Raw genomic sequence first — 24,669 nt, forward strand, 5'->3', positions numbered from 1 at the left:
TCGATATATGGTGGTTGCTACTTGAGGGGGGAGGTGGTTTGGGGGCACATTGAAGAACACACGGCGTGTCCCCTTTTATGGAGTATTGGTGAGAGGGCGGTGTTCTTGATGTGCTATTGGGGTAGGGGAGTGGTTTCTGTTATGGGGTTTCAACTGTGGGGGGGGGGTGTTCCTTTGTTAGCAAGGATTTTGCTGTATCAGGTAGCGAATGTGTGAGTACTGGAGCTTCTCAATTTGTATGCTGAGATGTTTTGTGACTTTTGTTATTCTCTATTAAAAGTTTAATAAAAATAATAAAAAATGTTAGAGCAATGGCAATTTTAGTAGCTTATCTCCACTTCACCCCCTTGAGGACAGTAACTTGATCCTCAAGTCATACTTTCACATCCCACTGCTGTCTAGAGTTGGTCTGGCCAAGCTGTTCTACAGAATTTATTTTCTACTTAGACACCAATTTCCCTCCATCCATTCCTTCCCTCATCTGTGACAACACTTGGGACGCCCTCATGATCACTGAAACCTGGCTCCAAGACAATGATGGGATAGTACTAGGCGAATTGTGTCCTCCAGGCTACCAGGCCCTAACCTGCTCACGTACCTCTGGGAAAGGAGGTGGAGTGACCACCATCGTCAAGACCTCCACCACACCAAAACTGATAAGCTCTATCAACATTCCCACCCTAGAAGCTCTTGCTTTCACCATAGACCACAAACACAAAATCACCCTCATACTACTTTACAGAGCCCCCAACTCCCCAGCAGAAACCCTAGAGTCCTTCCTTGAATTCATCACCGAACTATCCATCTCCCACAAACACGTGACCATCCTGGGAGACTTCAACTTCCCAGATTACCCCAACACCTCAGGACAAAGTGAAAGCTTCCTCTCCTCCCTCACCGACCTGGGATTTCACCAAGCTGTAACCACCCCTACTCACTCAGCAGGCAACATCCTAGACTTAATCTTCACCCTTAGAGACCCGACTGCAGAGCCTCAACAAACAATCTGTACCACTACACCTGTCCCATGGTCAGACTACCACCTCATTGAATTCCAACTCCCACTCGAAATTACCCCAGCTCCGTGAAAAGACCCTATCCCACCCACCCGATGCCAATTCCGTAATTCAGTCAGCCCTTCAGCTATGCCTCAGGCATTTGTAATCTAAACAAAACCTGTACCCAACATCCCCTCTCCACTGACCTAGCAGCCTGCACGCGGCACTCCAACATCCAATCCCTCTATAACAGCCTCGCTCAGACAGAAATAACACGAATAACTACCAACAAAACACCTGCTCCCTAGTACACCAAAGACCTCCGATCCATAAAAAGATAATTGAGGAGGAAAAGCCGATCCAAGATGGCCCCAGCACAGACTAACTGAGAGCGTCTCTCCGGACCGCATCAGTATTCTTACTCTTTTTTTTCCTGCTTTGATGGCTTACCGGCCCGATTTCCTGCTCCGATGCTGAAGAGAAGGGGCAGGAGCGCAGATAACGCCTCGCCGCGCTTGGATCTGCCCACTCTTGGTAGAATTGATACACTCTTGCGGCGGATGCAGGGAGCAGTGTCCTTAATGTCGGAGGGCAGCCCGTTGGGAGCACCTGGACAGAGCAAGGCTGGGTGTCCTCAGTTAACCAGCTCCCCTGGGGTAGAGGAAACCCCGGAGAAGGGGGAGGTCCTCCAACCAGAGGCAGACAACTTCAATCTGGAGAGAGTGGTAGCAGTACTCCCTGGCCAGGGAGTAACTGTAGAAGAAACTGAGGTAGGACAAGCAACCGGATTTGGATTCCAGTCAGAATTAAGCCAGGACATCATTCTCTTGGACGGTGAGCAATTTTTTCACTCAGCAAAGGTTTCCTATTTTGGAGAAACCCGCACAAGTGACTCTAGACTCTCTATGGGATTTGATAGCAAATTTTACACAAACCATAAGTCCCAATTTCCAATATATAGAAGGGAAATTAATTCAACATACTAAAAGAGCTGAAAGATTTAACAACGGATTTGGCTGTCTCAAAGACCACGATTCAAAAGCATGACCAATAATTGTTAACTTTTAAACATGTACAAGAGTCTCTAATTAAAGATAACATTAATCTCAGGAAAAAAGTGGAAATACTCAAATAATTCCAGGAATAATAATTTGAGACTCATTAATTTTCCTAGAGTAACCACTGTCACTCCTAGGGAAATGTTAAGGAGATATTTGACTGAAATTTTGCAAGTTTCAGAGGAAACTTTGCCTCCATTTACTTTAGTTTATTATGTACCAAATAAAGAAGGGACTCAACCTCAGCTTAATATATCGGAATCAAGACCACTGAATGCTTCTGAAATTTTAGAAACATCATATAGTGAGTCAGCAGTACCTTCTACAATGGTAGTGACTTTAGCTCTTGCAATGGATAAAGTATGGTTATTGAGACTTTTCTTCAAAAACAAACAGAAAGAGTTTCTTGGATGTAGAGTACAAGTTTTTCCTGATTTTTCAAGAGATACTCAAAAGCGTCGTAGAGAATTTCTACTTTTGAAATCTGGAGTCACTTCTTTGGGAGCGACGTTTTATTTGAAATATCCTTGCAAGTACATCATTTGTTACCGTTCAGTCAAATATGTTTTTTTTTAACCCTATCAGTTAACTGCTTTTCTGGCCTCACATCGACTGGATAAAGAAGAATCATCTATAGCTCTATAATTTATTTAACCAGCTCCTTAATCTCAGTTTTGTCTGTAAGAGTTTAACCTTTATAATTTTCTTTTTTTTATTCTCGCTTATGTAATCTTGGATCCTTTTTTGTGGACTTGAGTTGGGATAGTTGAAAGAATTTTCTTAAGTTTATGTGATTTATTTTTAGATACAAGTATATTTCACTAACCAACTTTCTGTATAAGTGAACACTTGAAATATATTTAAATAGATGCATATATGTGTGTATGGCGCACTTTGGCGCCTGAGTATTGGATTTGATATTATTTGCATCAATAAAAATTGTTTGAATACTAAAAAAAGATCATTGAGGAAAGCAGAAAGAAACTGGATCAAACACCCAAATTCAGAAACCAAAGCCCACTGGGAAAACACATCTGTCACCTACAAAGCTGCCATCCTAGAAGCGAAGAAAGCCTACTACTCTCACATCCTACAGATAGCCCCAGCTAGATCCAAACAACTGTTCACCCTCACAAACCAACTCTTCACCAACGCCCAAGGAAAAAGCTACAACAACCCAACAGAACTTGATAGTGAGACTCTCTTGGACTTCTTCCAGTCCAAAGTACAAACCATCCGCAATAATCTTGACACCAACACCAACCCCCCTCCAGCACACCCCCAGACCATCCTCCACCACTCTCCCCACAACTTTATATGGCCATCCATGCTGAGGTTCTTGAAACCCTGAGAGAACTCAAGCCCTCCAGTACCATCCTCGACCCCTGCCCATCCAGCCTCCTACTGTTCACAGAAGACACCATGGCAGAATTTATCCTCCCCATCATTAATTCCTCCCTCTCCACAGGGACAGTACCTCTCAGCTGGAAGTCGGCTATTATCAAACCCACTCTCAAAAAACCCACCCTCGACCCTAACTAACCTGGCAACTACCGCCCAGTCTCCAACCTCCCATTTGTCTCCAAACTCCTAGAACGAATAGTGCTCCGCTGATTACACTTTTTCATTGAAGAACAAGCTGCCCTGTCCCCTGCTCAATCCAGCTTCCGAACAGGCCACAGCTGGTCGATACTCAACAAAGGCAGTGATGCCCTACTAGTCCTACTTGACCTCAGCGCTGCCTTTGACACTGTCGACCACCACCTCTTCATATCTAGACTCTATGACCTTGGAATCAAGGGCTCTGCCCTCCAGTGGTTCACCTCTTTCCTGCACCAAAGAGCCCAAACAGTCCTACTAGGGACACACAAATCTAACCCCAAGCCTATCAAATACGGCGTTCCCCAAGGCACGCTTCTATCCCCTCTCCTATTTAACCTCTACATCAGACCTGTCACTGATATAGCCCAGAAGTACAATGTTAAAATCCACTCCTATGCCGATGACATCCAGCTGCTACTCCCACTAGGTGAAAACCGATCATCCCAAATCGCTAACCTTCAACACTGCCTCTCATAGAAACATAAACATAGAAATAGACGGCAGATAAGGGCCACGGCCCATCTAGTCTGCCCACCCCAATGACCCTCTCCTACCTTTCTCTGTGAATTGATCCCACGTGTCTATCCCATTTGGCCTTAAAATCAGACATGACATGAAAGCCTGGATGACAAACAACAAACTACAGCTGAACGCCTCCAAGACCAAACTTTTATGGGTCAGGAAAAAAAGTACCAAATACACACATCCAACACTATCATGGGACTCCACCTTACTAACTGCAGCAGAACAAGTACGCAGCCTAGGAGTAACGTTAGACGGCAACCTGTCCCTGTCCACCCACATATCTCAAGTAGTCTTTACCTCCGCCAACTGAGAAGGATCAAACTCTACATTTCCACACCTGACCTAGCCCAACTCCTCTATGCCTATGTCCTCTCCAGGATGGATTACTGCAACTCCCTATTTAATGGAGTAGCCAAAAAAAATCTCAAGCGCCTCCAGCGGGTACAAAATGCAGCAATCTGCCTCCTACACAGCCTCAACTACCACAATCCCATCTTCCCAGCCCTCCGCGCTGAACACTGGCTTCCAATTAACCAACGCTGTGCATTCAAGGCCCTGGTAATAGCGTATAAAAGAATTTACACCACCACCCCTACCTACATAAAATATAAGCTAACCCTGTACACCCCCACCCGCCCCCTCCGCTCATGGAAAAACGCCTATGCATCCCCCCAGGAAGGTCCCTCCTGTCAGAAACCGCCTGCAAATGCTCCTACTGCCACTTCATCCCCCAACTCTGGAACCAACTCCCCCACAAATCAGACTACAGAACTCATTGATGACCTTTCGGAAAGCGGTAAAGACCCTCCTCTTCGACTAAAATTCAACCACAGTCTACACCTCACCCCCCTTAAACCCCTCCTCCCCTCTAACCTCTCTTCCCCATTCGAAACTCCTACTTAAATTGCTGTACAGTCCATTCTTAACCTGTACTTAAATTACTGTTTAGTCCTTGTATTTAAACTACTGTATAGTGTTTGTATTGTCCAAATGTACTCCACTGTGAATGTTTGCTTGTAGACCTTTCTGAGCTACTGGGAGGATGGGATAAAAATCTGAATAAATAAATAAATAAATACATATCAGCTAGGGAGTCCCACATGTGAGAATATGCTGTCTGTTTGTCCTGGGATAAAGCACTTACCTGTAACAGATGTTATCCAGGGATAGCAGGCAAATATTCTCACAACCTTCCCACCTCCCCTAGTTGATTTCTTAGCTTTTTTTACTGAACTGGTGGTCCCTTGAGCTGGCTACTGGGCAGGAAGGCACTCGCACATGCGTGGTGCAGGCTGTTTAGAGACTTCTACCGGACTATGTGGATGACGTCACCCAAATATGAGAATATCTGCTTGCTGTCCCTGGATAACACCTGTTACAGGTAAGTAACTGTTTTGTGGTAAGGGCAGAGTGTGATGTGGTACACTGTTTCTGAGCATTGGGAAAGAATAGCTAAGAAGCTTTTTTTGAATACATTTATATTCTATTTGTGCTGCTGTTCCAGCACCCACACTTTCCTGCCTTGGTGTCCTCTGAACATGTGTGCAGCCTAACACCAGCGCTAGTTCAGTGCTGTTTGCTTCTAACGCTGACGTTAGGTTCTGAACATCGGCCTGTAAGGGACGAAATTGAGTCTCCACACACACTTCAGTGTTTGACATCTCATGAAACTGCTTATGGCAGTGAGCTATGCCTATCTCCTCCAGAAAAGCAGAGGGGTTTCTTAATAGGAGAAAGAAAAAAACTCCAGAGATAGGTAAAAATCATTCCAAAGCCATCATGTAAAACTTACTGTTTTTGCCCATTCAGAATCGCATTAGATGTCAAACACTGAAGTGTGTGTGGAGGCTCAATTTCATCCCTTACAGGCCGATGTTCAGAACCTAGAAGCAAACAGCTCTGGACTAGCACGACGTTAGGCTGCACACATGTTCAGAGAGCACCAAGGAAGAGAAGTGTGAGTGCTAGAACAGCAGCACAAATAGAATGACTATTATCTAGAGGGAATCCATATCCCTGTTAGTCCCAGCATAAATCAGAACTGTGGGGATATACTGCTGATGTAGATGCTAGTGTGACTCTATTAGTTATTCTATACAGTGAGATGCCCCTGCATCATCTTCAAGCACCTGTAGCTTGCCACATTCAAAAGCTGGACTGGCTGGACCCAGTATAGCTGGCAGTCTAGATGAGAAAGAATAAGTTGAGTTTGTTAAACACAAACATACAAAATGGGATGTTCAAACAAACTTTCAAACATTCAGTTTATCAATTTATATACTCAGAATGTCATAACATTCATTTAATTAATTTAATTTAAATATATTCTAAAATCAACTATATTTTTTCTATAAAACCATTAATTAACTACAATAAAGTGATTATAAAGTGCAATGTGTAACCAAGTGCAGAAACTGGGCTAAGTTGCGGTTGTCTTTTATTGACGATTCACTAAATTCATCAATTGATCTTCTGAATTCATTAGTGTTTAGTTCATAAATTCATTTCAAAACAGTCAATGCACACTTAACTCAATGATGAATCAATTGGAATTCCTTTCTTCTTCTGCTACCACAGTCCAGAAGCTTAAACCAAGCAGTGTTCAAAATGTTCACAATCCATTAGTTAAAAATGTTGTATTTACTGCATTAAACCAATTCTACGATCCACTCTCTAATCAGCGTTAGCCTCCAACTCCAACTGAGTTTCAGTTGAGCCGTCATCAGGGAGGTTTACAATGTGAATACTGACATTGCCTTTAATACAATTCTCCAACTGAGAATTGATTATCCCAGCAGGAATTCTCAGTCGGAGAATTGTATTAAAGGCAGCGTCAGTATTCACATTGTAAACCTCCCTGATGACGGCTCAACTGAAACTCAGTTGGAGTTGGAGGCTAACGCTGGTTAGAGAGTGGATCGTAGAATTGGTTTAATGCAGTGAATACAACATTTTTAACTAATGGATTGTGAACACTTTGAACACTGCTTGGTTTAAGCTTCTGGACTGTGGTAGCAGAAGAAGAAAGGGATTCCAATTGATTCATCATTGAGTTAAGTGTGCATTGACTATTTTGAAATGAATTTATGAACTAAACACTTTAATGAATTCAGAAGATCAATTGATGAATTTAGTAAATCGTCAATGAAGGACAACTGCAGCTTAGCCCAGTTTCTGCACTTGGTTACACATTGCACTTTATAATCACTTTATTGTAGTTAATTAATGGTTTTATAAAAAGATATTGAAAATAAAGTTGATTTTAGAATATATTTAAATTAAATGAATAATGTTATGATATTCTGAGTATATAATAAGTTGAGTTTGGCCATGGAATGATAAAATGAATGGATATTTTAATACTTAAATATGCATAAGTCGATCACTTACAATGCCTTGTGCTTTTTAAGCAGTTTTAATATTATGTTTTGGTGCATGATTCAACCCTGCAGGTAAAGCTTCCATTGCAACATCCTCCAGCGAGCCTTTCTGCTGTGCTCAGTGTAAGACAGATTTCACCTGCCGTTGGAGGCAGGAGAAGAATGGCACTATTATGTGTGAGAACTGCATGACCTCAAACCAGAAGAAAGCATTGAAGGCAGAGCACACCAACCGGCTGAAGGCCGCCTTCGTGAAGGCCCTGCAGCAGGAGCAGGAGATTGAGCAGAGAATACTGCAGCAAACAGCCTCTCCTGTACAGAGCAAACCGGAGCCCATAGTGCAGCATCAAGCACTCAAACAGGTAGGAGGCTTCACAGGGCCCATATCATCCCAGGAGTTGGGAGTTTAGGACAGAGATTGGTGGTTAGCCAGAAGGATATGGATATTATCCCAGGACAAGCAGGCAGCCTACTCTCACATATGGGTGACGTCATCGACAGAGCACCGATGAAGAAGCCTCACAAGCAGACTTGCTTGTAGAAACTAGAAGTTTCAAGTTAGCCGCACTGCGCATGCGTGAGTGCCTTCCTGCCCAGCATAGGGCGCGTCTCCTCAGTTCTCAGTTTTCTGCGGAGCCAAGAAGTCCCTCTTTGACTCTGCGTTTAACTTACTTACTTCGTGCTGTCTCTCACCGGGGTTTGTGTTCTATTTCTTCACGAATCGCTGTATTTCTTTTATTTCTAGCGTTGTCTACTTTTAGTGGAGAAGCTCTTCGGGATGGATTCGACCACTTCCTCGACTCCGAAACTGACCTCGGTCTCACCTTTGACCAAGGGTCCTCCTGCCTCCACTGCTTCAACCTCGAGCCTCATCAGACCTTCTTCATTTGCAGCGGCTCTTTCCTCGACGACTTCTGCTTTATCTTCCCCTGTATTCTCAGGTCAGACACCTCAGCAGAAAGTTCCAGCGGTGGTGCTTAAAGTGCCTAAGACTTCCAAATAGAAGCACATTTCCACTGCCTCTGTGGAACCTCCAGCCAAAGCAGGTGGTCCGGTTTCAGATGCGGATCCATCCTTGCCGGCTTCTTTCCAGACCATGTTAGAGAAGCAATTCATTCAGTTCCTCACTAATATGGGACCGAAGCTTGTTACTCTAATCCAGCCCAGGCATTCTGCAGACCCCCGCGAGGTCAAGCCTCTTCCCATGCCTCGGTCTGAGCCTCCACACTCTATACAGGGAGCAGAGTCTCTGCAAGTGTCTGGTCTGGCATCTATGCACGTGAAGCAAGGAGCAGATTCTTTGCAAGTGCCTCGACAGGAATCCTCACACTCCATATACAAGGAGCAGAGTCTTTGGGAGTGCATCGACGTTCCTCCATCAAGCCTCTGGAGCTTCAATCCACAGCTTCCAGCCCTATCCATTCCTTGGTGGCATCGACTGCTTCCATCTCCGGGGCAAAGTCTCCTCGATCTTCGAGATCTGCTTCCAAGCACCATTCTCACCGACGATCGAGGCCTTCCTCGAGGCATACTTCCAGGCATAGCTCTTCTTCCAAAGAGCGTCCTTCTTCAACTAAGCCTCGATATACACCTTCCAGTTCTACTAGACCACCGACTCCTCGATCGAGGTCCCCACTTCCACACCTCAAAGACTCGGCGGTTTCGATTGCTTCATCCAAGTCTCCCTATTTTTTTGATGCCTTTTTTCTTGCCGAAGCTTCATCTTCGACCCAGGCTGCCTCGACGACCTCGAGTCCTTCTCAAGGCAAGACATTGGCGGATCAGCTATCTTTCTCCTCTTTTCTTCATCAGATGGCTATTGACTTGGACCTTCAATTGGATGCTGGTTCCAAATACTCTAAGGAGTATCTCGAAGTCATGCATCTTCCTCAACCTCCGGCAGAGTCGCTTAAGCTTCCACTTCACAAGCTTTTGTCTCAGACTTTTACCAGATGCCTGGAGACTCCTTATGCAATTCCAGCAGTTCCAGGCAAATTAGACTCCAGATGTAAAACTCTCCATTGCAAAGGATTTGAGAATTCACAGTTATCTCACCAATCCCTACTGGTTGAGTCCTCCTTGAAAAGATCCCATCCTTCCAAGGTTTATGCTACCGTTCCTTCTGGAAAGAAAGGGAAAAATATGGACAAGTTCGGATATCACATCTATCAAAATGCCATGATGTCCTCTAAAGTCCTTAATTACAATTTCCATTTTATCACTTATTTTGAGTTCCTCATTGCTCTTTTGCCTAAATTTCTCAGTTATTTAGATACTCAAAAAGCACTTTGAATTTCAAGAAGTCATAGCTTCTCTATCACAACTCCGATTACATCTACTTCAGTCTTCTTACGATGCCTTTGAGTTGTCTGCCAGGGCGGTTGCTTGTTCTGTAGCAATGTGCCGCCTTGCCTGGCTTCGTACCATTGACATGGATCCTAATCTTCAGGACCGCTTGGCTAATATTCCTTGTGCAGGCAATTACCTCTTTGATGAATCTATTGAGGCAGCCACCTCAATAGATTGTCTGAGCATGAAAAATCCTTTGCTTCTATTGTCAGACCTAAGCCAAAGCCAGCTCCTGCCAAGCCTGCACGCCCTCCTCCTATTTACCAGAGGCGTTTTGCTCCGAGAGTGGCTAATTACACTCGCCCTCCTCCCAAGAAACAGCAGAATCTGAAGCATCAGAAATCTCAACCTTCTGCTGTACCTAAGGCTACGCAGCCTTTTTGACTGTCTAAAACAGAATATAACCTCCACCGTTCTGTCTCTGAACTATCTTCCCTCTATTGGACGTCGTCTCCATCATTTTTATCACCGATGGCAGACAATCGGATCCGACCTCTGAGTGCTGTCAATCATCAGGGAAGGATACTCTCTTCATTTCATTCAGGTTCCACCAGAGCTTCCTCCAAGATAGTATCCTTCCAGTCCATCCCAGACCGCCCTTCTTCAGGAAGCTTAAGCTCTGCTTCGTCTCCATACCATCAAACCAGTTCCTTTGGAACAGCAGAACAGGGGGTTTTACTCCCGTTACTTCCTTGTTCCGAAGAAGACGGGCGATCTGTGGCCCATTCTGGATCTCAGGGCTCTCAACAAATTTTTAGTCAAAGAAAAATTTTGCATGTTATCCCTGGCATCCCTTTATCCCCTCCTAGATCAGAATGACTGGTTATGCTCTCTGGATCTCAAGGAGGCTTATACTCATATTCCCATTCATTCAGCCTCCCGCCAATATCTCAGATTTCGGGTGGGGAATCTGCATTATCAATGCAAAGTGCTGCCCTATGGCCTGACTTCATCTCCCAGAGTGTTCACCAAGTGCCTGGTAGTGGTAGCCGCAGCTCTCAGAAACCATGGTCTTCAGTTATTTCTCTATCTGGATGACTGGCTCATAAAAAGATTCAACATCTCAAGGGGTTATTGTAGCGACCCAAAGGACTACGTGGTTCCTACAGCATTTGGGATTCGAAATCAGCTTTCCCAAATCCCAACTTCAACCCTCTCAGAATCTACAATTCATTGGATACTATCCAACTTGGAGCATTCCTTCCGAAACGTCTGGAAGTCCTCCTTCAACTCTGTCATACAGTGTCTTCCCGCTCCTCCATATCAACGAGACACATGATGGTACTCCTGGGTCACATGGCCTCCACAGTACACATGACTCTTTTTGCCAGACTTCACCTCAGTGGACCCTGGCATCTCAGTGGACGCAGGTTTGCGACCCACTTTCTCAACACATAACAGTGACTCCTTCATTGAAGCAGTCTCTCCGTTGGTGGATGCTCTCTTCCAATCTCTCCAGAGGCTTGCTGTTTCAAGCGCCCCCTCATCAGAAGGTCCTCACAACAGATTCCTCGACCTATGCTTGGGGCGCTCATCTCGATGGTCTCCTTATTTAAGGCCACTGGACCAGTACGGATCGTCAGTGTCACATCAATCCGTTGGAACTCGGAGCGATTTTCAAGGTTCTCAAAGCTTTTCAACATCTTCAAGATTAGGTAGTCCTCATTCGGACGGACAACCAAGTCGCCATGTATTATATCAACAAACAGGGAGGGACGGGATCTTCCTCCCTTTGTCAAGAAGCTCTGAAGGTTTGGGACTGGGCAATCCAACACAACACCTTCCTCAAAGCTGTCTACATCCAAGGGGCGAAAAATTGCTTGGCGGACAACTTGAGTCGTCTTCTGCAACCTCACGAAAGGACACTCCATTCCTCACTTCTTCATCACATTTTTTCACAGTGGGGAACGCCTCAGATAGATCTCTTTGCAGCTCCCCACAACCACAAACTGCCTCAGTTCTGCTCCAGGATCTATTCTCCTCATCGCCTCGAGGCAGATGCTTTTCTTCTGGAATGGACGAATCTCTTCCTGTATGCATTCCCTCTCATTCTCAAGATACTTGTCAAGTTGAAGAACGACCATGCCACCATGATTCTGATTGCTCCTCAGTGGCCAAGACAACCTTGGTACTCCCTTCTACTTCAACTCAGCAGCAGGGAGCCATACCTTCTACCAGTTTTTGCATCTCTGCTTACACAGAGTCAGGGATCTCTACTTCATCCCAACCTGCAGTCTCTACATCTGACAGCTTGGTACCTCTCAACATAACTCCTCTTCAGTTTTCTCAATCTGTAAGAGACATTTTAGAGTCTTCTAGGAAGCCTACCACTAGACAGTGCTGTCACCAAAAATGGACTAGATTTTTCTACGTGGTTTTCTCATGATAAGGAGCTTCAACATTCCTCCTTATCTTCTGTTTTTAGACTACCTTTTGCACTTGTCCACCTCTGGCCTCAAGTCTACATTGATCCGAGTCCATCTCAGTGCAATTGCTGCTTTCCACCAGCCTATTGAAGAAAACCCCTTTCTGCTCATCCGTTGGTTTCCAGATTCATGAAAGGACTTTTTAATGTCAAACCTCCTCTCAAACCGCCTCCAGTGGTTTGGGACCTCAATGTTGTTCTTACTCAATTGATGAAGCCTCCATTTGAACCAATGTCTACAGCTCATCTGAAGTATCTCACTTGGAAAGTGGTGTTTCTCATTGCCCTCACTTCTGCTCGAAGAATCAGTGAGCTGCAAGCTTTAGTTTCTGATCCACCTTTCACTGTGTTCCATCATGACAAGGTGGTTCTCCGTACTCATCCTAAATTCCTATCTAAAGTGGTTTCAGAATTTCATCTCAACCAATCCATTATTCTTCCAGTGATTTCCAAAGCCTCATTCTCATCCTGGAGAATCAGCTCTTCATACTCTGGACTGTAAACGTGCTTTGGCCTTCTATTTGGAATGCACCAAACCACACAGAACTGCTCCCCAACTTTTTGTCTCCTTCAATCCAAATAATTTGGGACATCCTATCTCTAAGCGTACCATCTCCAACTGGATGGCTTTTTATCTCTCTTTTTGCTATGCCCAGGCTGGATTACCCCTACAGAGTAGAGTCACAGCCCATAAGGTCAGAGCAATGGCAGCTTCGGTAGCTTTCCTCAGATCTACACCTATTGAGGGAATTTGCAAAGCTGCTACTTGGTCCTTGGTTCATACTTTCACTTCTCACTATTGTCTGGATGTTTTCTCCAGACGGGATGGCTATTTGGCCAGACAGTATTACAAAACTTATTTTTCTAAATTACCAACACTCCCACCATCCCATTCTGGTTAGCTTGGAGCTCACCCATATGTGAGAATAGGCTGCCTGCTTGTCCTGGGATAAAGCACAGTTACTTACCATAACAGGTGTTATCCAGGGACAGCAGGCAGCTATTCTCACAACCCACCCACCTCCCCTGGTTGGCTTCTCTGCTAGCTATCTAAACTGAGGAGACTCGCTCTGTGCTGGGCGGGAAGGCACTCACGCATGCACAGTGCAGCTGACTCAAAACTTCTAGTTTCTACAAGCAAGTCTGCCTGCGAGGCTTCTGCATTGGGCCTTCGTCGATGACGTCACCCATATGTGAGAATAGCTGCCTGCTGTCCCTAGATAACACCTGTTACAAAAAGTAACTGTGCTTTCTGGGTGCAAATGACTGACAGGCAAGATTTATTTAGTATGTGCAAGTCTGTGTGCGACTAAAACAGCCAGTTGGTAACACTTGACACAAAAGGATTTAGAAAATGAGTGAGCAGAATTGGATTCCACAGCCAGAGCCAAGGACAATGTTGGTTGCTAAACTATAGAATGAGAATTTCATCATTGTGTTGTATTAAGCATTTGTCATACCAAGTTCAGAATATATGCCCTCTGTTAAGTTTATTCAAGTATTGATAGTTCTTGAGAAGTGCCATTTAAGGGCGTACAAGGCACACGGGCTTGTGTATGCTATATGATTGTTTCAGTAGAGCTTGTGAGATCTATAGGGTCCTATGATATCCTTTTACCAGAGCACCTATAAAGAAAAGAAGAGGGGAGGGGTAATGGATTTCTTAGCAGCTCCATAGGAGGAAATTTTATATTGGTGTGGCATTATGGAACACTCAACCAGTAGACCTAGTAATGGTTAGAACACTGCCACAGATGTAGCAGGTGATAGTTTGCATTTCCTGAATTATACAGAGAAGACAATTGGAATAAGGGTGGATTCCACAGACAATTTGACCTTTTAGCCTGAAGCTACTGTGTAATATTCATGTGTTTGCTTGGTCCTGACAATTCTTTTTGCTCTTGTTTTATTTGGGGTATTGTACTAGACTCCTAACCAGCTGTCTCGAGGCACTCCCCGAGGAGTACTGCATGCATTCAGCCAGTCACCCAAGCTGCAGAACACCACTGCAGCAGCACTTGTGAACAGGTCAGGTAAGCACACCGAGAGACCTGTGAACAAAGGCAACATCGCGGCCAACTGGAAGAAGGCCACCATAAGCCCAGGTGCGTGTATGAGGGAATGCCTGCTCCAGCATCTCACTGAGCCAGCATTTGTCTATTTGGTGGAGAAGGGAGGGAGTTTGTCTTCCATGTGCAGCACTGGGCTGTACCTGCATTCTGGCCAAGAAAGGCCTAGTGACTGTGAAGCCTTGCAGATGTACCCAGATGTACCCAAATTTCTAGAGGGCACCCACCATTAAACTTTATTAATAGAGTTCTAGAAACAAACACAACAGTCTGACAAGGCATTGTATTGTATATTTTTAAATGGAAAAGATTATAAATCAAACCTGCTTTGGTCATTTTCTGCCTATTAAATAATATAAATGTATTTGAGTGTATTTGGAAATGCCACAGATTTCAAAATCTGCTTTGAGCCACCACAGAAATTAATTGGCTTTAATTGCCCTAGGTACAAAATAAGTACCTATCTAAAACATGTAAACCACTTTGATTGTGTTACCATACAGAAAAAGTGGTATACAAGTCCCCTACCCCTTTACCTTTAAGTATTACAGGATGAAAGTTGTTGGTTTTTTGTTTTTTTTTTTAAAAAAAGGAGGGGGCATATTAGAAGGAAGACGCTATAGTGTAGTTGGTGCCTTCTCCACACATAGAACCAATTATTGTTTACATGGCTTGTAACCTAGCTGAACCTCTCCTTTCTTTTCTGATAGGTGGAACTCTAGCCTTTGTCAATCCCAGCTTACCGATGCACAAATCCTCAGCGGTGGACCGTCAGCGTGAGTACCTTCTGGACATGATCCCACCACGGTCCATCACGCAGTCTACTACATGGAAATGATAACATGAAAACAAACATGGAAAAAAAATTGCCACCCCCTCTCCTAACTTCCTCTCAAGAGGAAGACTTCTCACTTTTGCCAGTTGTTTTTCTACCACAGCACAGAGGAAACTGGCTTTAACTTGCCTGCCTAATATGCCTTCAATGAGGGACTCCGTGTGACCCCCCCATCCCCCCACAGTGGCAGAACACCGTATCAATCTGAATTTGTGTGACATGGCGATGAAAGCAGTCTGAGAAAAAAAAATAATGGCTTTTTCCCTTTTATTCTTTTTTTTATGTCCTTCCTTTTTTTGAGGAAGGTAGGGTATATTTTTTGCTTTTTAGTTTGTGGTCACCAGCATGGACGAGACATGCTCAGGGCTCCTTGTCTGTATGTTTCAGAGCTGTACACTTAATGTGGGTGATGGGCAGCGGAGGCCACATTCACAGCAGACCAATCAGAACTTCAAAAGTGTGTGGAGTGGAATTGAAGACATGATTATGGATCTGGGGAGGGAAGAAATGGTAATTTGCCTGTCATAAGGCAAAACTGCAAATTTGGGGTAATATTTTTTTAATCAGGTTTGAACAAATAACAACGGTAAAGACATTTAAGCTTGTTTTTCTACCTGGCCATGGATTTTGCTGGTTCTGAGTGCCAGCAATGACAGTGATGTTAACAAAGGCTGGCCCTGGCACCTTTTGTCAGGTATGCTTTGTGCAAGCATGCTTCCAGCTCCTTCTGAAACAACTTCTGTTTTTTTAGTACAAGTTGTTCCACTTGGGCCATCTCTTTATCCGTTGCTGGTCTGTGATCATTCTTGGCAAAGTAAACAGTGCAAAAAAAAAAAAAAAGACTACAACAACAACAACAAAAAAACCTTTAGTTTTGTTTAACCATTAGTTTTTGCCTTGTGGAAATATCCAATGCAAGTGTGCCAGCAGCTAAAGCTGCAGGTGAGGGTTGGAAGGGAGATGGAATGGGGCTGGGCTGGGTGGAATAGGAGGTAGCATGATTGGAGAATGTTTCTTCTGTCTGTGATGGAGATATGGGGTCTTTTTTCAAGTCTCTGTGCACATACCCTTAAGGGGCCAGAAAGACAAATCAGCACTTCGTTACATTACCAGGACTCTCTTCTCCCTTGCCCACAGCTCAGTGCACTTCTCCAGTATTTCTGGTTTGGTGTAATGCAAAGAATGGGCAGAGTCAGTCTGGGTAAGAGAAATATTCAGTTCCAGCCAAGGATCATGCAATATCAGCAGAAAGCTGTATGTTTATGCTCAGATTGCTGAGATCTTTTCACACAGCTTTAAGATCTGGGGCCTCAGATTGGGGTCACAACAGAACTGCTGACAAGTCTCCCACCTCCCCATATTTGAGATTGGTTTACAGACTTTGAAGAATGAAGTTATTAACCCTTTCTTTCAGATGTTTTTTCACTGTCAGTACTTTATTCAAGTATTGGCAGATGCTTGTTTCTCCTCGTTTCTCCTCCTCCCCGCCTATCCACTCACCCATACCATCTTACCCAGAGGAGGATGTCTGCTTATTAGCAAAGCACTGCTCCTGATTCTTGCACTGTTCCCTGGACAGCCATGGGTCAGATACCTTTATTTCAAATTCCCAGTTGTTCCCCTTCTCTGATTCAACCATCATGTTCTAATTTAAAAAAGTATAAGAAAAACACACAATTTCTTTCCTGTTGTGTGAGTATCAGTGCTTAGATCATTTTTTATATATTCAGTAGTTATAGTTATAGTTTTTACAAAATGTTTGTTTCCTTTCTTTTTAAAAAAAACCCCAACCTACCTAGAATTTAAACTTGACCTTCTTTTTGAGTGTATGATGATAGGTGGGATGAAAGGTGGGGGTTTTTTTTGGTTGTTTTTTTTTTTTGGTTGTTTTGTTTATTTTTTTCATTCCAAGGGGCAGAGGAGGTGGGGAGGGAGAAGGGGTTAATGGGGGCGGGGAAGGGAATCCTCCAATGTAAGTGCATCTTGCACTGAGTAATAGCGTATGCAAGTATTTCTGCTCTTGTGCAGAGAACTGTCTTACATTATAACCCTCACGGATGTAACTAGCCATTTTTATTTAATGCCACGGGCCAAAATACATTTTTGAACAATAAGAATTATAATAAATGAAAAAAAAAACCAACCTTCTCAACTTGTTTAGCTTTTGTGGATTATTTTTAAGTACCCAGTCCTGTTTGGGAACTATAAACAGCTTGAACTGCATGACTGAGTACAACTGTTCTTTTAGTCTTTACTTCTAGACACCAGAGAACGAAAGATTAAGGGCTAGATTCACTAACAATAGCGACTCAGTCGCTGTTGGCCAATTCTCTGGCCGATTTTCCAACAGTGATTGATTCACTATTAAGTTGAATGCAAACCCACCGACTCAATCGCTCAGTGAGCAATTGAGATACGCAGAGCCCCAGCAGTAGTGATAGGGGAAGCAGCCTCCTGTCATTGGTGTCGGGGCTTCTGTTTTTTTTTATAATTGAACAGGTGTTCTGCACGACTTAAACACGACCATCTGTCCCATTAACCCCCCACACACACACACACACACTAGCACCTCCAAACCACCGTCTCCCCCCGAACCCCCACAAAACGGCAGGAGGGATGCGCACTCCCCCCCCAAAGAAAAAGGCAGAAGAGATGCACACTCTCTTCTGCCACAAAGATGCCCACTCACCCTGTTTTGCCAATCAGGGACTTCCTTAGGTTCCTCCCTAAGAAAGTCCCTGATTGGCTCAGATTTGAGGCCCCTCCCAAGGGAGGAGCCCGAAGCATCTGAGCCATCAGGGCCTTAGGCTCCTCCCTGTGCATTACCTGATGCACTGGGACAGGGCCTAAGGCCCAGTGTAGTCAGAAGAAAGGAGGAGCAGGAGGTGTTTTGAGTACCTCCTGCTATCAATGTTAAGGTATGGTTCACGGGAGCATGTAGGGAGGCCTCTGGTGTCAGGAGGCAGTGGGCATCTCTCCTGCCTTTTTCTTTGGGGGGGGGGGAGGTGGAGGTTCTTCATGGCAGGAGGGAGTGAGCATTCCTGCCATTTGTGGGTTGCCGTGTTTGTCGGAAGGGGGAAGTCATTGGGGGAGGGGCTGCGGCAATGGGGGATTTAAAAAAAAAAAAAAAAATTTATGAGACAAATGTTTTGTGTGTGTAATCCATGCAAAATATATGCGCCATTAAAAAAAAAAAAGCAGGTTTACAGCAATCGGGTTTTTGCATCAGTAAAACGCGATGCTGAATAGCCAAGCAAAGTAAGTGAATCAGTCGCTTAGCTATTTTGCATGGGGTTTTACTAATTTGCATGGCCAGATTGGATCGGAAAATGAGCGATCAAGGGGAAAAACACACAGTGGGCCATTTAGAGAATCAGGCTGGTTAGCAGAAATTGTCACTAAACCTGTTAGTGCCGATCGCTGAGTTTAGTGAATCTGGTACTAAGTGTTGTATTTGATTGTGATGTTAATAAAAAAAAAGGCAAAGAAGAAAAATATTAGCTAGCACACATGATCTTGAAGCATTGCAGAACTATATGGTAGATATTAAGTCATAATTTCAGAAGACATTTCATGTTTTGATTGACTATGAACTGTTATAGTAGGCTAAATAATTAATTGATAACTAAAAACACGTGGATTTCTGATCATGTAGCCCATTGTTGAAAAATCTCTGATGCCCTTGGCATATATCAAAATGTTGCAATGTATGAGCAGCAAGCAGTAATCGAGATGCCAATACTCTGTTGGATAGTGGAACCAGTGAGTTCTTCTTATCGGACCCAACGGGGAAGTTATATACATTGAGAGTGAAGTTCTATAAATGGCACTGAAAATTAGGTGTCAAATTAAAAATAAAATGACTTCTATAAAGGGTGCTTCGGAATGAGTGCTCTTTACAGAATAGCATTGAGTGCCAAATTCTGCGCTCAACTTTGGGTTCAAGGACTTAGGTTAGCTAAAACCTGGTGTGAATCTTGGTGTGCAAGTTTGGCATGGATCCTTCTATTCCAGTGGTCTCAAACTCGTGGCCCGGGGGCCACATGCGGCCCGCCAGGTACTATTTTGAGGCCCTCAGTATGTTTATGATAATCACAAAAGTAAAATAAAACAGTTTCTTGATCACATGTCTCTTTAGCTATAAATTACAATATTATTATTACGACTTAGCCAAAAGGAAAGATTTATAAACTATAAAAAGTTTTACCTCATGCAAAATTGTCATTTCTTTAATAAGATATTAACTATTTTTTCTGCGGCCCTCCAAATACCTACAAATCGAAAATGTGGCCCTGCAAAGGGTTTGAGTTTGAGACCACTGTTCTATTCTGTAATACTGCATGCATCTTTCATGAATGCTTCTCTCATGATCATGCCTCTTGTGAGATGCATAAAATCTGAAGTTCCATTTCCCTGGAACAAACAAATGTGAGCAGTAACCTTCTACTTTTCAGTCAAGCACCTCGATTATTAGACCCAAATCCTTGTTCAGCTTCTAATATGCAGAGGTAAGCATGTCAATGTTACTTCCAAGATGACCTCTAAAATATTGAGAGCTTTTTTGGCTTGGCTTGTGAGTGAAAAGGTTTTCCATATCATTCCTCTCCTAAAATGGTACAACCAATGTGTAGCACCTGTTCAAGATCTGTTCTATATTTCACAAGGTTTCTTAAATGTAGCCAAACTCGGCCTAGCCTTCTCTGGACCTACACTCCTGCATTTCAGGCCAATATGTGGAAGCAGATATGTAAATGTTATGTGAAAGAGGAAGGAAATGTGAAATCTACTCAATGAATACCCAAAATATGTTTTCTGATGCCAAATGCCTAGGGCAGGGGTGGGCAACTCCGGTCCTTGAGGGCCGGAATCCAGTCGGGTTTTCAGGATTTCCCCAATGAATATGCATGAGATCTATTTGCATGCACTGCTTTCAATGCATATTCATTGGGGAAATCCTGAAAACCCGACTGGATTCCGGCCCTCGAGGACCAGAGTTGCCCACCCCTGGCCTAAGGTATAGAGATTATGAAATTATTCCTAGTACCAGCTCTGACCTGTGTTAGTATAGAAGAAAGGAAAAGTCAGTCAAAAGGTCACACCTATCTGCTTACGCTGTCTTTAATTCTACCTTTCTTAAGTGTTTCTCCAGACTGGCACAGCTTCACTGATGGGTAATAGCTCACCATGACCAGAAGGTGGCGACTGAGACAAAACCTTTTGGCTGTAGTACAAATGGGCTGTGCATTCCCATATACACTCAGTCTTCTCTAAGTCTCCAACATGGAGGTAAGCCTGTGCAGTCTTCCCTGGTTTAGTGTAGGCCTGTTGGATTTTGTTTAGGCCTACCAGTTAACATAGCCCAGAAATACAAGCACAGATTAAGCAGCATCTTGTCCTCTTGCTCCTTAGGCAACCATAAGATACTAGATACCGAGTCTAATACTACCTTCTTTAGCACCTCTCTTGACTGGTACAGCTCACTGATGGGTAATAGCTCAACATGACTAGCAGGTGGAGACTGAAACAAAACCTTTTGGCTGTAATACAAATAGCTGTGCTTCCCCCTAATATAGCAGTCTTTTCTCAGTCTCAATCAGGTGTGGTAAGCTGTTGCTAGGCTTCCCTTGGTTAGTGTAGGCCTGTTGGAAGTTGTTTAGTGGCCGCCTTGTCCCCATCTGGTACTGGACTAAGCTTGGGGGGACCCTTTTGGGGGTCTGTCCGACCACGGGGGTGTCGCACTCAACGGGTCACGAATCCCTCCCCCCATTTCCTCCACTACACCAAAATTTTTCTAGAGATGCCTTAGCTGTAAGCCTGGCCACCAATACCGGCATATGGCTTAGAGAGCCAGGGGAGTCTGTTCTGACATGAAAAAAAAAATCCTGAGGCAGTGCGGTCTGAAGGGAACCTTCAATTATCTGTAATTGATTTTTTATTCTTAACCAGCACTTTTCTTTTAGCTAGGTCGCATCTTGCGCAATAAGCACTTTTAAAGGGAAAAAGTGCTCCAGACATGAGGTCAGTGTGGCCAGCCTGTGCTCGCGGTGTGCTGGCCACCGCGAAGGGGAATCCTCGGGTGCCAGTGTCCAGAGATACCCTTCATGAGTGCCTCACACGCTGACAGCGGGGCAGGAATTCCCCCAGCCACCAATGGTTAGGGAAATAAGGTATGGGGTGGACCCCTCCATTGGGGGATCCATTCAGCCTCCCACTCTTTTCCTATGCATCAGGATATTGTGCTTGCTCAGTGGAAGGCGCCAGAGTAGCCCTTTTGTTTTGCGTGCTATATGGCTTGCCTATATCCAATCCCTGAGGGGGCTAGGGATACCTTGAAGTCGGTGGTGTACACGTGGTTTCGGCCATCGTGAAACGGCATATGGTGCCGGTTGAGGGCAGCTTAGCTTTGAGGGACTCGGAGGAATGTAGGTTGGAGTCTCTTCATTAGCAGAATTTTGATGTCCCTGCCCTAGCAGTCCAGGCAGCGATATATGGCAGTCTGGCACCTTGGGCTAGTTTTCAGTGAGCAGAGCGTGTCCTTGACCATGAGTCTGATTACTGGTCCTTGGTGGAACAGGAATTATTCAAAATTGAGATGAGTGCTTCTTATCTCTCAGACCATTGCAGGCATTGGCCAAGTCCATGGCTCTCGGGTTGGCCGCTCGTCGTACTCTGTGGCTCCGGGCTTGGTCGGCGGATGCAGCGTAAGGCTAAGCTGACCAAATTCCCCTTCTGGGGGTCTTTTTTGTTTGGCGAGGATTTGGACAAATTGGTTCAGACCTTAACGGACTCTAAGGTGCCCCGTCTTCCTGAAGACCGTGCCCACCCACCTGTGTTTGTGTGATTTCCGCAGATACCACCCTGTTCAAGGGACAGCTTCCTTTCCTGCTGCTGGGTATCTCCAGGGCCGTTTCTTTCAGCATATGCTGTCCTTTTGGGTGGATCCATCGGGGAGGGGGGTCGTGATCCCTCCCCGCTGCCCCACCCAATAACTCTTTGCCAGTGCCTCCCCTGGTGCCATTGAGCCCCTGGTTATGGGATTTTTTACCAGGGGTGGGCCGAGATCATGATGGATCAGTGAGTCTTGGCAGTGATTCGGGATGGTTATGCTCTTGAGTTTTCCCATGCCTTGCCAGATCACTCTCATACTTCTTGCCAGGCAGCATGGAAAAAGAGAGCCTTTTGCCAGATGCTTCCACGGCTGTTTGAGCTCAAAGCTGTAGTTTCAGTGCCTCCTCAGGAGTGTTGCAATGGTCAGTATTCTATTTACTTTGTGGTGCCCAAGAAAGAGGGGACTTTTCAGGCCATCTTGAATTTGAAGGTGGGTCGACAGGGTTCTCAGTGTTCCGTCTTTTCACATGGAGATCCTGAGTTCTGTCATTCTGGCAGTTCAGCCGGGGGAATTCCTGATCTCTCTCAATCTGATGGAGGCTTACTTGCATGTTCTGATTCACACCTGCCTTCAGTGGTTCCTTCACTTTGCGATCTTGGGTCAGCACTATCAGTTTTGTGCCCCTTTGGTCTGACTTTGGCTCCTTGGATGTTCACCAAGGTTATGGTGGTCGTGGCAACGGCCTTGCGCAAAGAGGGCATTCTGGTTCACCCCTATCTAGACAACTGGTTGATCCGAGCAAAGTCCTTTCAGGAGAGCTCCCGAGTTACTGCTCAGGTTGTGAAGTTCCTACAGTCGCTGGGATGGGTAGGCAGCCTGTCCAAGAGCCAGTTGGCTCTGTTTCAGCGCCTGGAGTATCTCGAGGTTCTCTTCAACACCAGCTTGGGGAAGGTCGTCCTGCCGGAGCTCAAAATGGTTAAGTTGCAGATGCAGTTTCGTCTTCTGATGGCTTCTCTGTGTTGGGTGCAGGATTTTCTCCATTCTTGGGATCGATGGCGGCTTCCCTGGATGTGATTCGATGGGCCCGGGCTCACATGCACCTGCTTCAATATGCTCTGCTGAAGCGGTGATTGCCCCAGTTGCACGATATGGACTTTCCTGTTCTTCTTCAGGGGTTGGTTCGTCGCAGTCTCCATTGGTGGCTTCATTCTTCCAATCTGGTGCAGGGAGTGAGTCTGGATCAGCCCCAGTGGACAGTGCTTCATTTAGATGCCAATGTCCTCGGCTGGGGAGCTCAGTGTCTTGGTCACTCGGCTCAGGGCAGCTGGTCTCCAGAGGAGGCATTTTGGTCAATCAGTTATGGAGACCAGAGCCATCCGGCTAGCGTTGCAAGCATTCCAGACATTGTTGACAGGCAAGTCTGTTTGGGTTCTCTCGGACAATGCCAAGGCTGTGGCTTACGTCATTCGTCAGGCGGTAACCAGGAGGAGTCTGGTGGTGCAGGAGGCTGCTCTGCTCATGGTTTGGGCAGAGACTCATTTTCTGGACATCTCGACTTCCCACATAGCAGGAGGCGGACTTCCTTAATCGTCATATGTTAGATCCTGGAGAGTGGTGTCTCAGTCCCACAGACTTTGGGTCAACCGGTCATGGACTTGATGGCCATGAGTGTCAACGCCAAAGCGCCCCAGTTCTTCAGTCGGTGTAGGGATGTTCAGACTGAGGGGCTGGATGCTCTGGTACAGCCTTGGCCGGCAGCGGACCTCCTGTTCGTGTTTCCTCTGTGGCCTATGGTGGGAAGAGTTCTTCACATTGCTCAGAACTCCAGCTGCATGATCCTGATGGCTCTGAACTGGCCCAAGTGGCCGTAGTACACAGATTTGATTCCTCTTGTGGCAGATCCACTTCCGCTGCCCCTCTCGCCCGACCTTCTGACTCAGGGCCCCATTCCAATGTTTGATCCGGGTCCCTTTTGTTTTACGGCTTGGCTCTTGAGATGGAATGCGTAAGTAAGAGAGGTTATTCATATAAAGTGATCTCCACTCTCTTGGGGTCCCAGAGGTTTTCCACTTCTCAGGCTTATTTGAGTGTTTGGCGTATTTTTGAGGCATGGTATGCCACACGTGGAAGGTTTCCTTTTGTGCCTCTTTGCCTCACATCTTGGAGTTCTTGCAGGATGGCCTGGACTGGTCTTCTCTCCAGGTTCAACATGCAGTTTTGTCTGCGTTTTGCTGCAGGGTAAACTCAAGGCAGTTTTCCTGGTGACCATTATTTCTGTGAGACATGTTTCTGAGCTGCAAGTTTTCTCTTGTAGGTCTCCCTTCCTGGAGCTTTGTAGGGAGCATATTGCGGCCTGTTCCTTCCTTTCTGCCGAAGGTGGTCTCACTTTTTCATATCAAATCAGTCCATGGTCTTCCCGGTCTTGGGTGGTCAGGAGAGCTCTTCGGAACAGAGGCAGTTGCGCAAGTTGGATGTCTGTCAGATTCTTCGCTCTTATGTTCAGCGGACCCAGGAGTTTCAGAAGTCGGATCACCTTTTTGTCCTCTTGGTGGGTCCTCGTAAGGGGAACGGTGCTTCCAAGGCTACCATTGCACGCTGG

At 45.1% G+C, this 24,669-nt stretch overlaps 1 protein-coding gene across 7 annotated transcripts in view; it reads left to right on the forward strand.

The window, feature by feature from the left end:
* GATAD2A (GATA zinc finger domain containing 2A) overlaps positions 1-16,911 on the forward strand; it is a 338,480-nt gene extending 321,569 nt beyond the window's left edge. For 6 of the 7 annotated variants that reach the window (XM_033954824.1, XM_033954823.1, XM_033954827.1 and 3 more), the window contains 3 exons: positions 7,636-7,925; positions 14,265-14,442; positions 15,117-16,911. In XM_033954824.1, the coding sequence (XP_033810715.1) occupies positions 7,636-7,925; positions 14,265-14,442; positions 15,117-15,244 (596 nt within the window). In that variant the 3' untranslated portion in view covers positions 15,245-16,911. The remainder of the gene's footprint in view (positions 1-7,635; positions 7,926-14,264; positions 14,443-15,116) is intronic. The other variant, XM_033954822.1, reaches the window with a different exon arrangement.
* The last annotated feature ends 7,758 nt before the right edge of the window (positions 16,912-24,669 follow it).

The sequence above is a fragment of the Geotrypetes seraphini genome, chromosome 8 (genome assembly GCF_902459505.1).
Source record: "Geotrypetes seraphini chromosome 8, aGeoSer1.1, whole genome shotgun sequence".
Classification (NCBI taxonomy): Eukaryota; Metazoa; Chordata; class Amphibia; order Gymnophiona; family Dermophiidae; genus Geotrypetes; species Geotrypetes seraphini.